At 38.5% G+C, this 19898-nt stretch overlaps 1 protein-coding gene across 1 annotated transcript in view; it reads left to right on the top strand.

Moving 5' to 3' along the window:
• Positions 1–9527: 9527 nt before the first annotated feature.
• Positions 9528–19898, top strand: part of KLKB1 (kallikrein B1) — a 34521-nt gene continuing 24150 nt past the window's right edge. Inside the window, exons 1-5 of the mRNA XM_023221026.3 lie at positions 9528–9644; positions 10259–10317; positions 14196–14358; positions 16028–16134; positions 18684–18843. Of these exons, the coding sequence (XP_023076794.2) occupies positions 10260–10317; positions 14196–14358; positions 16028–16134; positions 18684–18843 (488 nt within the window). The 5' untranslated portion in view covers positions 9528–9644; position 10259. The remainder of the gene's footprint in view (positions 9645–10258; positions 10318–14195; positions 14359–16027; positions 16135–18683; positions 18844–19898) is intronic.

Below are 19898 nucleotides of genomic sequence, written 5' to 3'. Positions count from 1 at the left end.
GACCCTAAAATGAGATTAAGATCCTTTTGAGTGCAGCATTTTTCTGCCTTTTTTGATGTGTCATTTACAAATAAAAATTACATATATCTTCCATGTACAACATAGTGTTTTGATATACATGTACATTGTGAAATGATTACCATAGTCAAGCTAATTAGCATGTCCATTATTTTACATAGTTATCATTTGTGTGTATGTGTGTGTGCTGAGAGCCCATCAGATCTATTCTCCAGCAACGTTCGTGTATATGATACAGTATTATGAACTATAGTCACCATGTTTGCATTAGTCAGGGTTCTCTAGAAGGACAGAACTAATAGGACAGATATACGTATAAAGGGCAGTTTATTAAGGAGTACTGACTCACAAGATCACAAGGTGAAGTCCCACAGTAGTCTGAGAAGCAAGGAAGCCAGTCCCAGTTCCAAAACCTCAAAAGTGGGGAAGTGGACAGTGCAGCCTTCAGTCTGTGGTTGAAGATCCAGGCAAACCACTGGTGTAACTCCAGGAGTCCAAAAGCTGAAGAACTTGGAGTACAATGTTCAAGGGCAGGAAACATCCAGCACAGGAGAAAGATGAAAGCCAGAAGACTTAGCCAGGCTAGTCCTTCCACGTTCCTCTGCGTGCTTTTGTCCTAGCTCTGTTGGCCCCGATTAGATGTTGCCCATCCAGATTGAGGGTGGGTCTGCCTCTCCCAGTCAACTGACTCAAATATTAATTTCCTTTGGCAACACCCTCACAGACACATCCAGGAGCCATACTTTGCATTCTTCAATCCAGTCAAGTTGACACTTAGTATTAACTATCCCAAGTCTACACCTTGTCTACTTGAACCCATACGCATCTCCTGAAATCATATATAATCTTCAAATCAAGTCAATAATAAGGTCATGATTATGTTAGGTATACATAATACAGCTATCCTTCATACAACCAGAAATGTACCAATCCTCAAACCAAATGCTATTACATAAAGTTAACAACATTTAAATGCTATATGAAGTTAATAAATCTTATGTCACATGATAAAGGAAAAAGGAAATAAAATGAAGAAATTTTCTTAGTACAAGTGTATACATACACAAACATGTTCTTAACAAAATAAGGAGGAAATGAGACAATTACAGTCCTCGTTTCTGCAACTGGTCATGTGGGCATAGCTGGTATTGATGACTACCTTCTTCTACTACCCATTCTGTATTCCTTTTGCCTTCAGCAAGCATCTTAGCAGGTTGTGGTGTTTTACCTGGTGGAGTGACCCAAACATTCATTCTTAAGGGGTCTGGGCGGTATGTAGCACTGCCTGGATTGAACTATTGTAGTTTCCCATCGACCTTGATCACAGAGATGGTACATGATACTATGCTTTGTGATCATGGTACTCAGAGCATGGTACTAAGAGGTGCCTGAAGGGATCACCTGTAATCCTCGCATACTCTTCCTTACCTCCATTGTGGAGTAAGAGACTAACTTCATCTTTTTTTTTTTTTAACATAAAGTATTTTTAATGCAGGTGTAAAAATAAAAGAATGGTGAACATAATAAGGTATATTTAATTTTACTTAGGAAGTTTAGAGTACAGACATGTATGCATATTTTGTTTCTTCTATTCAGTACAAGTCTATTTATAAAGTTTCAATATGTGCTATTTCTCTTTGTAGGGAGAAAAAAATGAATACAATGAACAGGTTGAGACAATATTCCTAGAGAATATATACAGTAACCAAATATAAAAGCAGCTTAAAATATGTTCCAAAATTATAAATAAGGCTTACATTCTTAAAGAGGATTGTTAACTAAGCAAACTCATTTTCTCATCTCTAAGAACAAGTGTTTGAAATTTAATTAAATACTATAAAATGCATATTGATGATGTATATTTTAATAATGCAAATAGATCAGATTAATATATTGCAAACGTCAATAGGTTATGCAACACAGGCCAAGTGAGATACTAAATACACATCATGACTTCTGTGTCTTCATCCTGATAGTCCAGGTCAATCATCCCAGCCAACACTGCAACTCCCTTCTTAGCCTGTTGACTTGGAGGTAAAAGGAGCTCCAAGTGTCCAGGTGGCAATCTTAACTTCCAGTTTAATGGAATCCTTGTTGTGTCTTCTGGAGGCAGCATTTTTGCCTCTGAAACTAACACCTCTAGGCAAACAGAAAGTAATGTCTTGGGAACAGGAAGCAAAAATTTTGCTACTGGATCGCTAGGGGTGATGGTGAGTGGTGCCACTTCCACTTCCACCCCTTGATTCCTAGACCTGTGAATCCTGGTTGTGGGAGAAACAGTGCCATGTATTGGATGTTGATTCAGAGCATACATAGCCACCTGGAGAATTTTGCCCCAGCCCTGCAAAGTATTGTCCCCTAGTTGGCATTGTAATTGTGACTTCAAAAGACCATTCCACTGTTCTATCAATACAGCTGCTTCAGGATGATGGGAAACAGTGTCATACATTAGATCCTCCAACTTATTCACACCGTGTAATTGAAACTTTGGATCCCTTGACCAAAACCACCCCATAGCCGGCACTCCCCATATGCTGGCTACCACCATTCTACTTTCTGTTACCATGACTTTGACTTTTTTAGATTCTGCATGTAGTTGTACGTTCCTCTCTTCAGATGATCATATGATTTTTATCCATCATTTTGTGAATGTGGTATATAGCATTTATTGAGTTGCATATGTTGAACCATCCTTGTGTCCCAGGTTCAGTTGATCATGATCCTTTTAATGCGTTGTTGAATTTAGTCTGGTTAAGATTTTCTTCAGGATTTTTGGATCTATGTTCATCAGGAATATTGATCTATAATTTTACTTTTGTTTTCTTGTGATGTCCCTGTTTGGCTCTGCTATCAAAGTAATGCTGACCTCATTAAATGAGATTGGAAGTGTTTCCTCCTTTTCAATTATTTGAAAGAGTTTGAGAAGGATTTGTGTTAATTCTTCTTTAAATGTTTATAGAGTTCACCAATGAAGACACCAGGTCCTGAGCTTTTCCTAGTTAAGAGTTTTTGTTTCTGATTCAATCTCCTTACTCATTATTGGCCTGTTCAGATTTTCTATTTCTTCCTGATTTCAGTCTTGGTAGGTTGTATGTTCCTAGGAATTTATCTATTTCTTCTGTGTTATTTAATTTGTTGATGTACTGTTTTTCATAGTAGTCTCATGATTTTCTGTATTTCTGTGGTATCCATTGTAATGTTTCCTCCTTCAATTATAATTTTATTTGAGTGTTTTTCTTTTTCTCCTAATTAGGCTAAAGATTTCTTGATTTATGTTTTTAAAAACAACAACAGTGTCACTGATCTTTTCTGTTGTTTTTCTGGTCTCTATTTCATTTATCTCTACTCTGATCTTTTTTATTTTCTTTCTTCCTCTGTCTTTTGGGCTTAGTTTTTTTTTTTTTTTTTTTCTTTCTTTCTTTCTTATTGCTTCAGGTGTAAAGTTAGGATATTTCAGATCTTTCTGGTTTTTTAAGGTACGCATTTATCGCTATAAACTTCCTCCTTAGAACTGTTTTTGTTGCATCCCATAAATTCAATGCCACAAGTTTTGTTTCTCTTTTCATTTTTCTCAAGATATTTTTTGATTTTCCTTTTGATTTTTTCTTTGACTCTTTGGTTGTTCAGGAGTATGTTCATTTTCATGTATTTGTGAATTTTCCATTTTTCCTTCTGTTATTGAGTTCTACTTTTATGCCATTATGGTTGGAAAAGATACTTGATACGATTTCAGTCTTCTTAAATTTGTTGAGATGTTTTTCATGGCCTAACATACGACCTATCCTGGAAAATGTTCTGTGTGCAATTAAAAAAAAATGTGCATTGTGCTGCTTTTGGAAGGAAGGTTCTACACGTGTCTGTTAGGTCTATTTGTTTATAGTGTTTTGAAGTCCACAGTTTCCTTGTTGATTTTCTGTCTAGGTGATCTAATTCATTGTAGAAAGCATGTTGCTGTTTATTTCTCCTTTAGTTATGTTAATATTTGCTTTATAGATTTAGATGCACTGATGTTGGGTACAGACGTACTTATAATTGTTTTATCCTCTTAATGAATTGACCCTTTTACCGTTATATAATGACCTTCTCTGTCTCTTGTGACAGTATTTGACTTAAACTCTATCTCGTCTGTTGTAAGGATAGCCACCTCTGCTTTCTTTTGGTTATCATTTTAATGCAATCCTTTTTACATCCCTTCGCTTTCAGCTTATGTCTGTCCTTAAAGCCAAAGTTAATCTCTTACAGCCAAAGTTAAGGCCTTACATATAGTTAGGTCTTGTTTTTTATTCATTCATCCACTCTGTCTTTTGATTGGATAATTTAATACATTTACTTCTAAAGTAATTATTGGTAGGTAAAAGCTTACTACTGTCATGTTGTTAATTGTTTTCTGATTGTTTTATAGCTCCTTTGTTGCTTCTTTTTGTCTCACTGTCTTCCCTTGTGACTTAATGACTGTTTTGGAGCAATTTGCTTTGATTCCTTTCTCTTTATGTTTTGTGTAACTACTACAAACTTTTTCTTTGTGGTTATCATGAGGTTTACAAAAATATTTCATATTTATAACCATCTATTTTAATCTGGTAACAACTTAGACTGCATTTAGAAATACTGTATTGTAACCTCCCCCCACATTTATTATTTGTGCCATAGTTTATATCTTTTGTGTGTTGTGTATTCATCAGCAAATTGTTGTAGCTATGGTTATTTTTTAATACTTTCATTTTTTAACTTTTATACTAGAGTTAAAAGTGACTGTGGCACAACAACAGTATTGGAGAATTCTGTATTTGGTTGTATAAGAATACCTTTAATGGAGTTTTATTCTTTCATATGTTTTCATGTTAGTATCCTTTTGTTTAAACTTGACAATTCCCTTTTGCATTTTTTGTAAGGCACGTTTAATGGTGCTGAAATCCCACAGCTTCTATTTGTCAGGTGATATGATTTGGCGCTGAGCTCCCACCCAAATCTCATCTCGAATTGCAGTCCCCGGGTGTCAAAGGAGGGTCCTGTTGGGAGATGATTGGATCATGAGGTGTTTTCCCCCATTATGTTCTCATGATAGTGAGAGTGTTCTCATGAGATCTGATGGTTTAAAAGTGGCAGTTACCCCTGTGCACATGCTCTCTCTCTCTCCTGCTGCCTTGTGAAGAAGGTACCTGCTTCCCCTTCACCTTTCACCATAATTATAAGTTTCCTGAGGCCTCCCTGGCCATGAGGAACTGTTAGTCAATTAGACCTCTTTTGTATATAAATTATCCAGTCTCAGGTAATATCTTTTAGCAGTGTGAAAATAAATAATACAGAGAATTGTTACTGACAGAGTGAGGTATTGCTATAAAGATAACCTGAAAATGTGGAGGAAACTTTGAAACTGGGTAACAGACAGAAGTTGGAACAGTTTGGAGGGCTCAGAAGAAGATAGGAAGATGTGAGAAAGTTTGAAACTTCCTAGAGACTTGTTGAACGGTTTTAACCAAAATGCTGATAATCATATTGACAATGAAGTCCAGGTGGAGGTGGTCTCAGATGGAGATGAGGAACTATTGGGAACTGGAGCAAAGGTCATTCTTGCTATGCTTTAGCAGAGACTGGCAGCATTTTGCCCCTGCCCTACAGGTCTGTGGAACTTTGAACTTGAGAGAGATGATTTAGGGTATCTGTCAGAAGAAATTTCTAAGCAGAAAAGCATTCAAGATATAACCTGGCTTTTTCTGAAAGCATACAGTCATATGCGTTCACAAAGAGATGGTATTAAATTGGTACTTATGTTTAAAAGGGAAGCAAAGCATAAAAGTTTGGAAAATTTGCAGCCTGACCACGTGGTAGAAAAGAAAAACCAATTTTCTGGGGAGAAATTCAAGCCGGCTGCAGAAATTTACATAAGTAACCAGGAGCTGAATGTTAACTGCCAAACAATGGGGAAAATGTCACCAGGGCATTTCAGAGGTCTTCAAGGCAGCCCCTCCCATTACAAGCCCAGAGGCCTAGGAGGGAAAAATGGTTTCATGGGACCTACTGCTGTGTGCAGCCTTGGGACTTGGTGCCCTGTGCCTCAGCCACTCCAGTTCCATCTCCAGCTATGGCTAAAAGGTTCCATAGCTCAGGCTGTTGCTTCAAGGGTGCAAGCCTTGGTGGCTTCCATGTGCTCTTGGGCCTGCAAGTGCACAGAAAACAAGAGTTGAGCTTTGGGAGCCTCCGCCTAGATTTCACAGATGTATGGAAACACTTGGCTGTCCAGGCAGAAGTCTGCTACAGGGACACAGCCCTCATGGAGAACCTCTATTAGGGCCATGCAGAGGTGAAATGTAGGGTTGGAGCCCACACACAGAGTCCCCACTGGAGCACTGCCCAGCAGACTGTGAAAAGAGTTCCTCCATCTTCCAGACCCCAGAATGGTAGATCTACTGACCACTTTCACCATGTGCCTGGAAAAGTTGCAGGCATTCAGTGGCCACCGATGAAGGTAGCTGTAGGGGCTGTACCCTGCAGAGCCACAGGGACAGAGCTGCCCAAGGCCTTAACAGCCCACCCCTTGCATCAGCATGCCCTGGATGTGAGACAGGGGCTTAAAGGAGGTTATTTTGGAACTTTAAAATTTAATGATTTCCCTGCTAGGTTTTGCACATGCATGGGGCCTGTGGCCCCTTTATTTTGGCCAATTTCTCCCATTTGGAATGGGAACATTTACCCAATTCCTGTACCTCTGTTGTATTTTGGAAGTAACTAACTTGTTTTTTATTTTTTTATTTTTATTTTTATTTTTTTTGAGATGGAGTCTCGCTCTGTCGCCCAGGCTGGAGTGCAGTGGCCGGATCTCAGCTCACTGCAAGCTCCGCCTCCTGGGTTCATGCCGTTCTCCTGCCTCAGCCTCCCAAGTAGCTGGTACTACAGGCGCCCGCCACCTCGCCTGGCTAGTTTTTTGTATTTTTTAGTAGAGACGGGGTTTCGCCATGTTAGCCAGGATGGTCTCGATCTCCTGACCTCGTGATCCACCTGTCTCGGCCTCCCACAGTGCTGGAATTACAGGCTTGAGTCACTGCGCCCGGCCTTGTTTTTTATTTTAAAGGCTCATTGTCTCAAATGAGACTTTGATTTGGACTTTTGGGTTACTGTGGAATGAGTTAAGACTTTGGGGGACTGTTGGAAAGACATCACTGGTTTTGAAATCTGAAAAGGACATGAGATTTGGGAAAAGCCAGGGGAAGAATGATATGGTTTGGCTCCATGTCCCCACCCAAATCTCATCTTGAATTGTAATCCCTGCATGTTGAAGGAGGGGCCTGGTGGGAGGTGATAGGATCATTGGGGTGGTTTCCCCTGTGCTGTGTTCTTATGATAGTGAGGGATTTAAAAGTGGCTGTTTCCCCTGCACATACACACTCTGTCTCTCCTATCACCTTGTGAAGAAGGTGTCTGCTTCCCCTCTGCCTTCCATCATGATTATAAGTTTCCTGAGGCCTCCCCAGCCATGGGTAACCGTGGGTCAGTTAAACCTCTTTTGTTTATAAATTGCCCAGTCTCAGGTAGTATCTTTACAGCAATGTGAAACTGAACTAATACATCTGGGAAATTCTTTTTCTCTCCTTCCTTTCTGAAGGACAGCTTTGCCTGATACTATATTCTTGGTTGCCAGGTTTTGTACTTTCAGTGCTTTGAATATATCATCCCACTCTCTCAGCCTACATGATTTCTGCTGAGAAATCCACTGATAATCTTATGAAGCTTCCCTTGTATGTGAAGAATTGCTTTTCTCTTGCTTCTTTGAAAATTCTCTGTTTGTCATGGTGAAGATCTCTTTATATTTAATCTACTGGAATTCTTTTGGGCTTCATAAATCTGGATGTTTATTTCATTTATGTCTTCAAATTTTGAGAGTTTTCTGTTCTTATTTTTAAAAATAATTTCCTGCAACTTTCTCTTTCCCTGCTTCTTCTGGAACTCTTGTCATGCATATTAGTTTTCTTAACAGTGTCCTATAATTTTTGTCAGCTTTCTGCAATCTTTATCATTACTTTTATTATTCTGACTGGGTAATTTCAAATGACCTGTATCTGAGTGTGCTGATTCTTTCTCCTGCTTGATCAAGCCTGCTGCTGAAGCTGTTTGTGAATTTTTTCAATTCAGTCATTGTGTTCTTCAGTTCCAGAATTTCTGTTTGGTTCTTTTTTATGGTTCCTATCTATCTTTTTGTTGAACTTCTAATTTTGCTCATGTATTGTTTTCCTGATTTTGTTTACTGTCTATCTATATTGTTTTGTAGCTCATTGAGCTTTCTTAAGATAATTATTTTTAACTCTTTGTAATGCAGTATAGATCTCCATTTCTTTAGGGTTGCCTCCTGCTACTTTATTTTCTCCCTTTGGTGGTTTCTTGTTTCCCTGATTATTTGTGATCAGTGTGGCCTTGCATTGAAGTAGGTACCTATTTCAGTCTTTACATACTAGCTTCAGTAGAGGAAGCCATTCACTAGTCAGATTGACCAGAGATTGTGGGTGGGCTGTCTGTTGGGGTCTATGCACAGGATTTCTGTTGGAGTTCTAAGGTGGGCAGGGCTGGATTCTGGGTTCATTCATTGTGCTTGTCTGTATTCTGTGCACAAGGACTGGCTTGAAGCATGGATCCTTGAGGGCTAACTAGGCACTGAAATGAGCCTTAAGCCTGAGTCTACAGGGACCAGCCAAACACGGGGATCACCTGCCATCTGAGTTCATGGGGATAACCTGTTCCTGAGTTTATTCAGGCAGTCCTGGGACCAAGGTTCACTGGGGTGAGCCCAGCATCTGGGTCCACATGGCCAAGATCTCTGGAGGCTGACCTGGTGCTGGATCTGCAGGGGATGGCCTGAATTCTAGGCCCATGGGTACTAACTTGGAGCCTTGGGCTGCTGGGGCTAATGTGGAGGCTAGAGTCTTGGGGGCCAGGCTAGAGCTGGAGCAGGCCTGAAGTCTAGGTCTTCTGTGGCCACCTTGGAGCCTAGAGCCCCAGGGACTGACCTGGTCTGGGGTGAGCATGGGGCTGAGGCCACAGAGGCCAGTCTGGCCTGTGGCAGGTCTGAATCCTGGTGCCGGGGTTTACTGGAGTGGGCTTGGTGCTTGGGATCTGTGGTGAAGTTGGGTGCTATCTTAGCTGTCCCTCTTTCATGCAAGACGTTATCTGTCTCCATGCTGTACTGCCCAGGCTTGAAGGTGGGGTGACACTGGTAATGTGAAATTGTCCTTCCTATGCACTTCAATGTGTCTTTTCTTATTTCTGTGCTGCAACTGGGTGGTATAACCTCTCACCTGATTCCTTAGCTCTAGTGAAGTTATTTTCGTGCATGGATACTTGTTCAAACTGATGTTTCTGCAAGGGATGAGCACTAGAAACTCCTGTTCTGACAAACTCCTATTCTTGTTCTTGCTGACATCACTCCCTGAAATAGTTAATATACTTAACAGCTGAACACAGATAGGATGTTCATGGAATATGTTGACAGGACAAAAAGTTGAAACTGTTGGCAGAAACCCAAAGTCAATATCGAAGCCAAGGAAAACACTGCCTGCAGTGCCACGTTAGAACAGCTTGAAGACCGTTCATTTTTAAGTGACAAGAGACTCGCCTCCAAGAAGCAATTGTGTTTTCAGGTAGCAAATTTCTATTATTCTGATTGTTTCCAAAGAAATTATAATTTTTAAAGTATAATTTTTTACTTTATGAGAAAATTAGTCATTTATATTCTAATTTCCTGAGTATATAGACAGTAGAGAAGGAACTAATGTTCCTTATGTAGAAATATTTAAGTGTAAGATGATTTTAAATCAAAAAGAATATTTGCCTGATTTGAAATTTTTAAATGGGCTTTAATATTTTCAGAGGTTTTCTTTACTTAGGGATTTTTGGACTGACATTATTGCCATTATTTATTAATTTTCTTTTTGCCCAAATCAAGAGGTTTCATAACTGTTTAATCTCTCTCTCTACCAATTCCCTTTCCAACATTACTAGCCACAGAGTTTGCCAATCAACAATAAGCACAACAGTAGTCTGGAGGTCTCAATTTGTATCTTGGGAAGCATTATGAACTTTCCAACTCCCTAGACACAAATGTAGAGAAAAAACCCCTTGTTTTCTATACCAGAAACTGTGTGCTTTGTCTTGTAATTCAGACATTTACAAGAAAATCTGTATCACCTTAAATTAAGATGTATGTTAAATGTGATCTAAAACCAACAGAGTTTTGTATCGTTTTCTTTTTTAGAATGATTTTATTCAAGCAAGCAACTTATTTCATTTCCTTGTTTGCTACAGTTTCCTGTGGTAAGTGAATTATCTATAAAACATGAAATTCAGGCTAAGACAGGAGTAGCCAAGCAAGTCGTACCACCCCTGGAGAAAGCTATTGAACATACAGCTTCGGGGATGGAGATAGTCCCTGATGATTCAGGACACGTGTCTATTTAATGTTCCAGAACAAGTACGACTTGTGAGATATATTGCTCTATACATACATTGCAGACCAGAGGAAGGAGCTCAGAAGTGGGAATGTCTTGGGACTTGTGTTAATAAAAACTTCTGTTCACAGATGACACTCTGCAAAGCAAACTCAAAACAAAAACATTAGTCTTCTATTTTTATCAACATTAAAACATTAAACATTTTCTGAAGTTTCAGAAGTGTGCTAGACATTATATGGTGTCGGGGTCCAATCCAAGTATCTGTTAGGCACATGATACATAGTTTTACTCTGGACCGCCAGGGAACCATTTCAAAAATGGAAGTACCTGGTTTAAATTTAACTTAGCAAACCAGGCATTTGGATAGTTCTAGGTGAATAGCTTTCAACACCAGATTTCCATCTCCTTTCTCTATTAATTTCATTAATTTTTGGAGAATTAAAATATTCTGGACATTTCATTAATTGCTATAGAGGGAATTTTCTCTGTGTCCTTACAAGGCATGATTCTGGGTCTACGGTGACTTAGGAGGGCCACATAACAATGAGTACCTTTCCCCTCAGATGTATGGCTATAATAAACGTCTACAGGGAAGGTTTACATTCATAAAGAGATGATTTTTCCAGGAAAACAGCCTTTTATTCCCCCTAAATCACAACTCCCCTGTGTCTGTCCCTCAACCCTGATTGCTCTTCTAAACCGTAGTTTACCAACCCATGTGCAAACCCACTGAAAACTGAGAAGGAGCATAAGCCAGAGATACTGTGAACCATGGACAACTCCAGGTGGTTTTTCGTTTTTTTGTTTTTTTCTTTTGGCAAAATAAATCATGGTTATGGCTAGGAAAATTAGGGATGTAAATAAGCAAAAAACTGGAAACTACCTATTGCATGTAGTCCCCAAATTCAGAAACAGTCGTTGTTAAACATCTTTTGTTTAGTCTTTCAGATATTTTTCTACATATGCCTATTTGCACATTTTACAAGAAAGAGTTATTAACTATGGATACTCTTTGACTTGCATTTTCCACTTATAGTTACCTTTTGATGCAAATAAGTAATATTTTTTGGAGCTTGCTGTTCTCTTTTTATGGTATGTTTGTGTGCACATTCTTATGCACTTAGTTATTTCTGTAGAATACATTTTTTGAAATAAAAATACTAGATTCAAAGGTATTTATATTTTAGAAGGTTTTATGGTGTGGCATCATGAAATTATCTTTCAGAAAGGTTACTCCCTAGCTGACTTCTTCTACCAGCTAATAATAGTCCTCATTTACTCCACTTAGGCCAACTCTAACAGGCTTCTGTTGCTTTGCATCCTGACATAATTATCTTCTGGAAACAGTATCCTAATTTATTTCTGCAGAGCTACTGCCTCTCAGTTTTGGTCCATGTGATTCTGGTGACCCTGACTCTTCTGCTGAACCAGGAAGTGCACACATCCTGCTGGCTACAGTGACCCAATCAGAGCCAACATCTTGCAACGAAGTTTTTGTTTAGATGTCTAGAAATAGGACTCTTACTTTTTTTTTTTTTCCAATTTAACTTGAAACATAAGAGAATACAGAGGCCTGAGCTGCTACTCTGTGGAGCTTGAGAGTAATGGTAACACCATGATTGGAGCAAGCGGAAGGAGACATATTGTCCACTGATGCTATCCGTTGAGTACAGTGTGGGGTTACTCCTTAAGCCAGAGTCACCATGGGCTTTTTGGCTCCTGAACCAATAGATTTCATTTGTATTCAAGCCACTTTGTACTAGGTTTTCCGTCATTTGCAATCAAAACCAGCATACAAATACTGGTTATTTAATTTTTCATTTTTACTAATCTCATGGAAAAACTGGCTTCTAGTTGTTTTTACTTGCCTGTATTTGTGATTCTTCCCATTTTCATGTAGTTACTAATTACTTATATTTCTTTTGTAAATTATATTTTCATATTTGTCCACTAATTCTTTAAAATTAGAGTACTTTTCTTCTCCTTATTGTTTATGTAATTATTAAACAACACTGAATAACCTGCCCAAAATCCGTGGACATGGGAGTCCATGTGAAAGCTTTGAAAGCCACCATCATTATGAGATAAACTATATAACAGTACTTTACATATGCTCCAAAATTCAGTACAGACACGGCTATCATTGTCATGATCATTATTATCATCATGATCGCCAACTTAGGAGGATAAGCAAGAACACCTACCAGAAGTTTCTTTCCATTCAGCAACAAAGTTGGTGTCTTTCTAGTCACTCCTTTCCCTGATGGAGTCACATGGCAGTTCACAGAGGCTCAATGGCAGAATGGGAAGCTCTGGGCCAGCACCAGCCATTGTGTGCATCCTTGCGTGTAAACCTAGGTGCTGGAAGAGGAGTGACTGCTTGATAATTATGAGTCAGTCAAAACCACCAACTGTCTGACAAAACAGGCCTCTTTGTAACCAGTATTGTCACTAAACCAACACCTCCATGCTTTGTGCATACATGAAATCTAGGCAATACACTTGTATTCCCCAAAGCTTCCACTTGAGGAGATCTGTGCTCTTCCCAAATATAATCCTTACCCGAGAGGTGGTCATCTTGGCCGCACCTCTGAGAGGGACAGAAGAAGTCTTGCTGTATTAGGTGGTCATAATGGGGCTCAGGGCCAGAATCCCGAGGGGGTAGGATAGTGCGGAGAAGAAGGCACGCTCCAGTGCTTAATAAAATGCACGTGGTCTAAGCTGCCCATTCCCTCAAAGGCAATAAAAAAAATAGGTACAGTTTAAATTGAAGAGTAACTACTGCCCCAGCGAATGGACAGGTTGTCATCGGAGTAGCCATGGTTAATGCCCTAGCGAATGGACAGGTTGTCATCGGAGTAGCTATGGTTAATGGTCAGTTGACTGAAATGAATGTGCTGCCTGACCAGGAAAGCTCATTAAGCAGACTTGGAAGAAAGTCTTTCCAGGTAACTCCAAATTTACAAATTAAAGTAGTAAAGACACCTAATTATCTAATAATGGGTGGGGTGCAGTGTATTTTAGAGCTGGGAATAATTCCAAACAGCAAATTGTTCAAAATTTATTTTCAATTTAGGATATACATGCATTTGCTTAAACTATTTTAAAAATGAGTAAAAAATATTGTCAGTTTGCTTGAATCATACTGAGACGCGGAACAATATTTAGCATCGCATGCTAGAAAAGGACACAGGATTGGGAGTCAGGGCTGGGTGACTGTCGCAGGATTTTCATTAACTGTGTGGATCTTGGGCAAGTCTGTGTGCCCTGAGATTCAGTTATTTAACTTTCTTTTAAAAAAACATAATCTAGATGCAGATAACAAAGCCTGCTTCTAACTTCACTTACAGAATTGTGAGAAGCTGGTGGAGATGTTTGTAACAAAAGTATTTCGAAAATAGAGCAAATATTATTCTTTTTAAGGCATGATATTTTCATAGCATGTCAGGCAACAGGGAAAAACTAAGTTAGGATTTTATTTTATTGTGGGTAACTTATGTGCAAATTATTGTGCAATTTAATGAAAATAAGCCAAATTTTTAATACAGAAGTGCCCAGAAAATTAAATAACACTCTACATTGTTCAAATGGTTGCCTTAATGTATTTTATTTTCTCAGCATAATTAGAATTATATTATACAGGTCTCGGTCAGTCAGTGGGAGAAGTTAAGACAACAGATATCTTTTTATTAAAATTATTATTTGAATTACCTCAAATTAACTTTTATGGTTCTATTACAGGATGTCTGACTCAACTATACGAAAACACCTTCTTCAGAGGTGGGGATGTAGCTTCCATGTACACCCCGAGCGCCCAGCACTGCCAGATGATGTGCACATTCCACCCAAGGTGTTTGCTATTCAGTTTTCTTCCAGCAAGTTCCATCAATGACATGGAGAAAAGGTAAAAGTTGATATGTCATTATTGGAGAAGCCATTTTTCTAAACTGAATCAGTTTTGTGCAAAGAGGTATAGTATAACTGAGAGTTCTGTCTCAGATGGGGTTCAAGGACCAGCTTCAGCAAAATCCCTTCAAGTGGTTCTTACAAATGCAGATTCCTCGGCCACAACCCAGATTTGCTGAACCAAAGTTTCTTGGGACCAGAAATCTGCATTTTAAACAATCGCTGTGTTTATTTAAAGTAGTAGAAGCTAGTCATTTTCTATTCAAAGCCTCAAAATGCTTGAACATCATTGGGCTAAGAGATTGTCTCCAGAAAGCGTCTAACAGGCGAACATTTCATCTGAATAAAGAAACAGACTTAACTGTGTGGCCCGTGATCACATTAGTGGCTAGCACAGTCCGAAGGAAATAACATAAGACAAGCATTTGCGGAGAATATAATTGAGAAAGATCTAGAACTTGTGATTTTGGGACAGGGTAGATCTGAATGATGCCTAAAGTGAGCCAGTTTGGGCACCTATGGCATGACGCTATGTATGGTATGTGTGTGTTCATGTGTGCTTGTGCTTGTGTGAATATGTATTATTAACTGAAGATTTGTAAAAGTATTGGAAAAATAGTACTTATGATTTTTTTTTTTTTTTTGAGATGGAGTCTTGCTTTGTAACCCAGGCTGGAGTGCAGTGGCACGATCTTGGCTCACTGTAACTTCCGCCTCCCAGGTTCAAGCGATTCTCCTGCCTTAGCCTCCCAAGTAGCTGGGATTACAGGCATGCACCACTACATCTGGCTAATTTTTGTATTTTTAGTAGAGATGAGGTTTCACCATATTGGCCAGGCTGGCCTTAAACTCTTGACCTCAAGTAATCCACCTGCCTCTGCCTCCTAAAGTGCTGGGATTGCAGGCGTGAGCCACTGCACCCGGCTGTAATTACAATTTTTATTACATCAGAGAGATGCTTATTAATCACAAGCCACAGTTTCATCTTAATGTTTTTTAATTTTGATTGATATCCAGAATAAGCTTTTCTTTGTTGTTCCCATTTCCATATTCATAACTCTTTTCTCATCTTCACTCTACGTGAGTTTATGAACTAGAAATTGGATAGTCATTCTCTGATCCTACATGTTAGACTTGTAGAGAAAACCCAGATTGTATGTGAGGATCATCATATTAAAAGTGGAGGTAGGTTCTCGAATTCTTATAAATAATGAAATTAACATGAAGGCTGACATTTGAGACAGAGGGAAGTCTTTATTAAGTGCAGACTACAAGGAGTTAATAAGCAAGATGAACACACAATATACAGATCCAGCTCTTATCACTAAGTTAATTTTTTAAGTAAATGAAAGTATTTGCAAAAATAATTACCAATTAAGGACATAGTTGCCTGAAAGTTTAAGAACACAGGAAAAATCATTAACTCTTCAATATGGTTGACTTCCTGTACTTAAAAAATGTGAGTGTAAAGAAAACGCAATGCTGAAGTTAAATATTATGGGGATGTTATAAAATTACCTCTAAGAGTGTTCTTTCCAGCAAGTTTTGGGGAAGCTATATTATTTCCCTTATTCCTGGTTTTATTTATTAGTGTATAGAAAATGCTAGACATTTCCTCAATGTATGTTTATTGTTCTACTTCCTAAATAAAGCTACTTTTAAAACAGGTTTGGCTGCTTCTTAAAAGATAGTGTTACAGGAACCCTGCCAAAAGTACATCGAGCAGGTGCAATTTCTGGACATTCCTTAAAGCAATGTGGTCATCAAATAAGTGGTAAGTTGCGAATTTCTTAGCTACATTTGAGTTAATATTGGATCTACCTTAGAACAGCTTTTGCTAAAAGTTTGTACTGCTACAGCCTTTTGGAAGGGATCACTCATAAAGATAGAAGATGGGGCAGTATATTCTGGACACAAAAGAGGGACCCACATTCATCTTCATCTGGACACGTCTGTTGTCTTCGTCAATCGACACATACTTACTGAGCCTCTATTATTTATGAGGTTAGCACTCAAGTGTCAGATTTGCAGAAAATGAATCCAAATAATCGTGTCTCCTTGTTTCCAGATAATAATTTTTAAGAAAACACAAGGGAACATCTCTCTCAGGTTCATGTGAGGGTAATTTTTATATCAGTGATTCTCAACCAGCAACAATTTTTGTCTCTTCCATTAGGGGACATTTGACAACGTCTGGAGACACTTTTGGTTGCTATGACTAGGGAGGGTGCTATTAGCATTTACTAAGTAGAGGCCAGAATGCCTCTCTCATTTACTAAGAATGCCTCTCTCATTTACTAAGAAGAGGCCAGAATGTTGGAATGCTGCTGCCCAACCTTCTACAAGGCACAGAGCAGTCCTCCACAGCAAATAATTTTCTGGCCCAAAATGTCAACAGTGCTGACATCAAGAAACTCTGATATACCATTAGGCCCAAATTGAAGAACTGAGTTCTGCAAATCTTGCTAAGAATAATACTTCTTAAAGGAAACTTGAGGACTAGGATGCTAGAGAACTTTGATTTTACATCTGAAGCTACTGATGTCTTGGGAAATAATTTCCAACGCTATCCTAATACATTTAAGACAAATGAACTATTTCTCAAACGTGACGGGGACTGATCAGAAAGTGAAAAGTGCTGAACAACTGATGGGTTGTCGGAATCTTAAAATAGCTGTGCTGTGATTCTTTGTGTGACTATACATCGTAACTATTTTATTTGTATTATGCACAATTAATTTTGTAGGTTCAAATTTCAGATGTTTTTAAATTTGTCATCCTTTCCTCCCTCATTGATATCACCCCTTCAATACATACACACTTTGAGCCTGCTGTTTGCATTTTAACCAGTTATCAAAGGATGGCAAAGCCTTCGTTATCAATATGGGCCTGACTTAGCCATTGTAATAGGTGTGGTCTACCTGAGGTGGGGTACATTTCCTATTTTATAAGATCAATGTGTATGTTAATCTAATTTGGTATAAAGTATTCAAGGAAGTGCTGTTTCCAATTGTTGTATCTTATAGCAAAATTTAAAGAAAAAGTAATATTGTGCCTTTCTCAATATTCCTGTTATTGTTAATGTATTCTAAAACTCAGTGTTACTCACTTAGCTTGCTTTTAATGTTTTTTTCTAACTTCATCATCTTAAAGTGAAAAATTATTTCCAAGTACATAAAATCTCTACTTTCAGGAACAATTCTAGTCAAAAACATTTAGAGCTTTCACATGAACACTTAAAAAGTTTTTATTTGTAAGAGTCCCATCCCAACTCTTAGCCTATTCTTTTCTCACATGCAGAAAAATTGGAAAGAGATTTCTACCGTCTGCAAATTCCCGTGTTTAAGAACCACTGTGAATAATCCACCTCCCTACCCAATTCAACATGCAGTTTTCCTGACAATTTGTATATTTTCTGTCTTTCCCACCCTTAAATTTAGTTTTATGACTTCAATCAGACTTCTTAGGAGTGGAAAGTTACCTGTAATAGATGATGGTTTATTCCACATAATCTTGGGGAATAAAACTTTTAAAAAGTTTATGGTTTATACTTCTGGTTTACATTACTTCCTTAACCAAAAGTCTAACTAAGAAATTTGAATATTTAAAATAAAAAGAGCCTAATTTTGCTTCATTGTCTGTGAAAAGAATTATCTATATCTTTTGCATGTAAGACAAATCTCAGTGAAAAGGGTGCTTAAATAGAAGTTAACACTATTTTAAAGCAAGAATGGAAGTGGTTTCATCATGCAGGTTTCAACATGAAACCATGTGGAGGTTTCAACAACTCTCCACATTTTGTAATGATTGATCCAGATGCAATTTGTAGTCAGACAGGAGAAGTTGAAAGCAGAGAAATAACACTGGGAGATAGAGAAACTCCTTCATTCAATGCAAAAGGTCAAAGGCACATCAGTTTCTTTAATAATGCAAACCTCAGCACACATTATCAGTGTCCTCATTATTATTGCCTTGTTTATTTCCTACTGCTCATTGTTAATTTCAACGTGAAATTTACCTGTATTGCTGCATGCATCTTGCAATTTAAGAAGCGAAGTAACCCAATTTCCAAGCTAGTGCTTTCAGGAAAATATTGGATTGTATTCACTTCAAGCAGAGTTTGATAATTTATGGACACAATTAAAATTTTAAATCCCTTAATTAATATAGCAATTGCCAAAACTGGGCTGTTATCCTTCTAAACCATCAGCCCAAATGGTAGTGGGATCCTTCTAAACCACCAGCCCAAATGGTAGTGGGTATCTAATCTACCTCTAGAAAGAAAATGGACTGTATTTGCTCTGTGTACTTTTTCTTGTACAGCTTGCCACCGAGACATTTATAAAGGAATTGATATGAGAGGAGTCAATTTTAATGTATCTAAGGTCAGCAGTGTTGAAGAATGCCAAAACAGGTGCACCAATAACATTCGCTGCCAATTTTTTTCATATGCCACACAAACATTTCACAATGCAGACTACCGGTGAGTACAATTCATGGTGTTTGTTCTTTATATTAGTGCCCCCAGGATTTCACTGTATTCTTCATAACCTCTTTTGTTCCCGAACTAAAAACCAAACAGGGCTTTTACTCCTAACCACTTTCCTTATTTACTTATTCTATTTTATATTTTTGTCTCCTTTTTTTTTTTTTCTTTTTTTTCTTTTGAAACGGAGTCTCGCTCTGTTACCCAGGCTAGAGTGCAGTGGCACAATCTCGGCTCACTGCAACCTGTGCTTCCTGGCTTCAGGCAATCCTCCTTCCTCAGCCTCCCATGTAGCTAGGACTACAGGCACCCACCAACACACCTAGCTAATTTTTGTGTTTTTAGTAGAGATGGGGCTTTACCATGTTGCTCAGGCTGGTCTGGAACTCCTGATCTTGTGATCCACCCACCTCGACCTCCCAAAGAGCTGGGATTACAGGCATGAGCCACTGCGCCCGGCCCTTCATTTTTTAATTAAATAATTCATTTAATTTCATTTGTTTCTCTACTCTTTTCCCCTAGCAGGTAATTGTACCCCATCTTCAAAGCCTGGCATCCTCTTCCACCACTTCTCCAAAGGCTGATTCTTTCAGGTCTTTCCTCAGATACCGTCCCCTCCAAAGGGCCATTTCTGAGCACTCTCTTTTAAGCCACATTCAGCTCTGTTTATTTCATTCATAGAGCTAGTCACAATTTGATTTTAACTTGTGAATTTCTTTCCTTATTTTTAAATCTCATTTTTGTTTGCATAGATGTATGGGGTACAAGTGTAATTTTGTTACCTTGGTGTATTGTACGGTGGTAAAGTCTGGGCTTTTGGTATATCCGTCACTGGAGTCACGGACATTGTACCCACTAAGCAATTTTTCATCACCCGCCCCCTTCCCACCTTTCTATCACCTTCCCAGTCTTACTGTGGATCACTCCATGCTCTTCTCAATTTTGGTGTCATTGTTTCTGAAGCGAAATTTTGGTGTCATTGTTCCTGAAGTGAAATTTTGGTGTCATTGTTTCTGAAGCGAAATTTTGGTGTCATTGTTTCTGAAGCGAAA

Source organism: Piliocolobus tephrosceles, chromosome 3 (genome assembly GCF_002776525.5).
Source record: "Piliocolobus tephrosceles isolate RC106 chromosome 3, ASM277652v3, whole genome shotgun sequence".
Classification (NCBI taxonomy): Eukaryota; Metazoa; Chordata; class Mammalia; order Primates; family Cercopithecidae; genus Piliocolobus; species Piliocolobus tephrosceles.
Note: the sequence above shows the minus strand (reverse complement) of the source record. Positions and strands in the feature narration are given on the sequence as shown.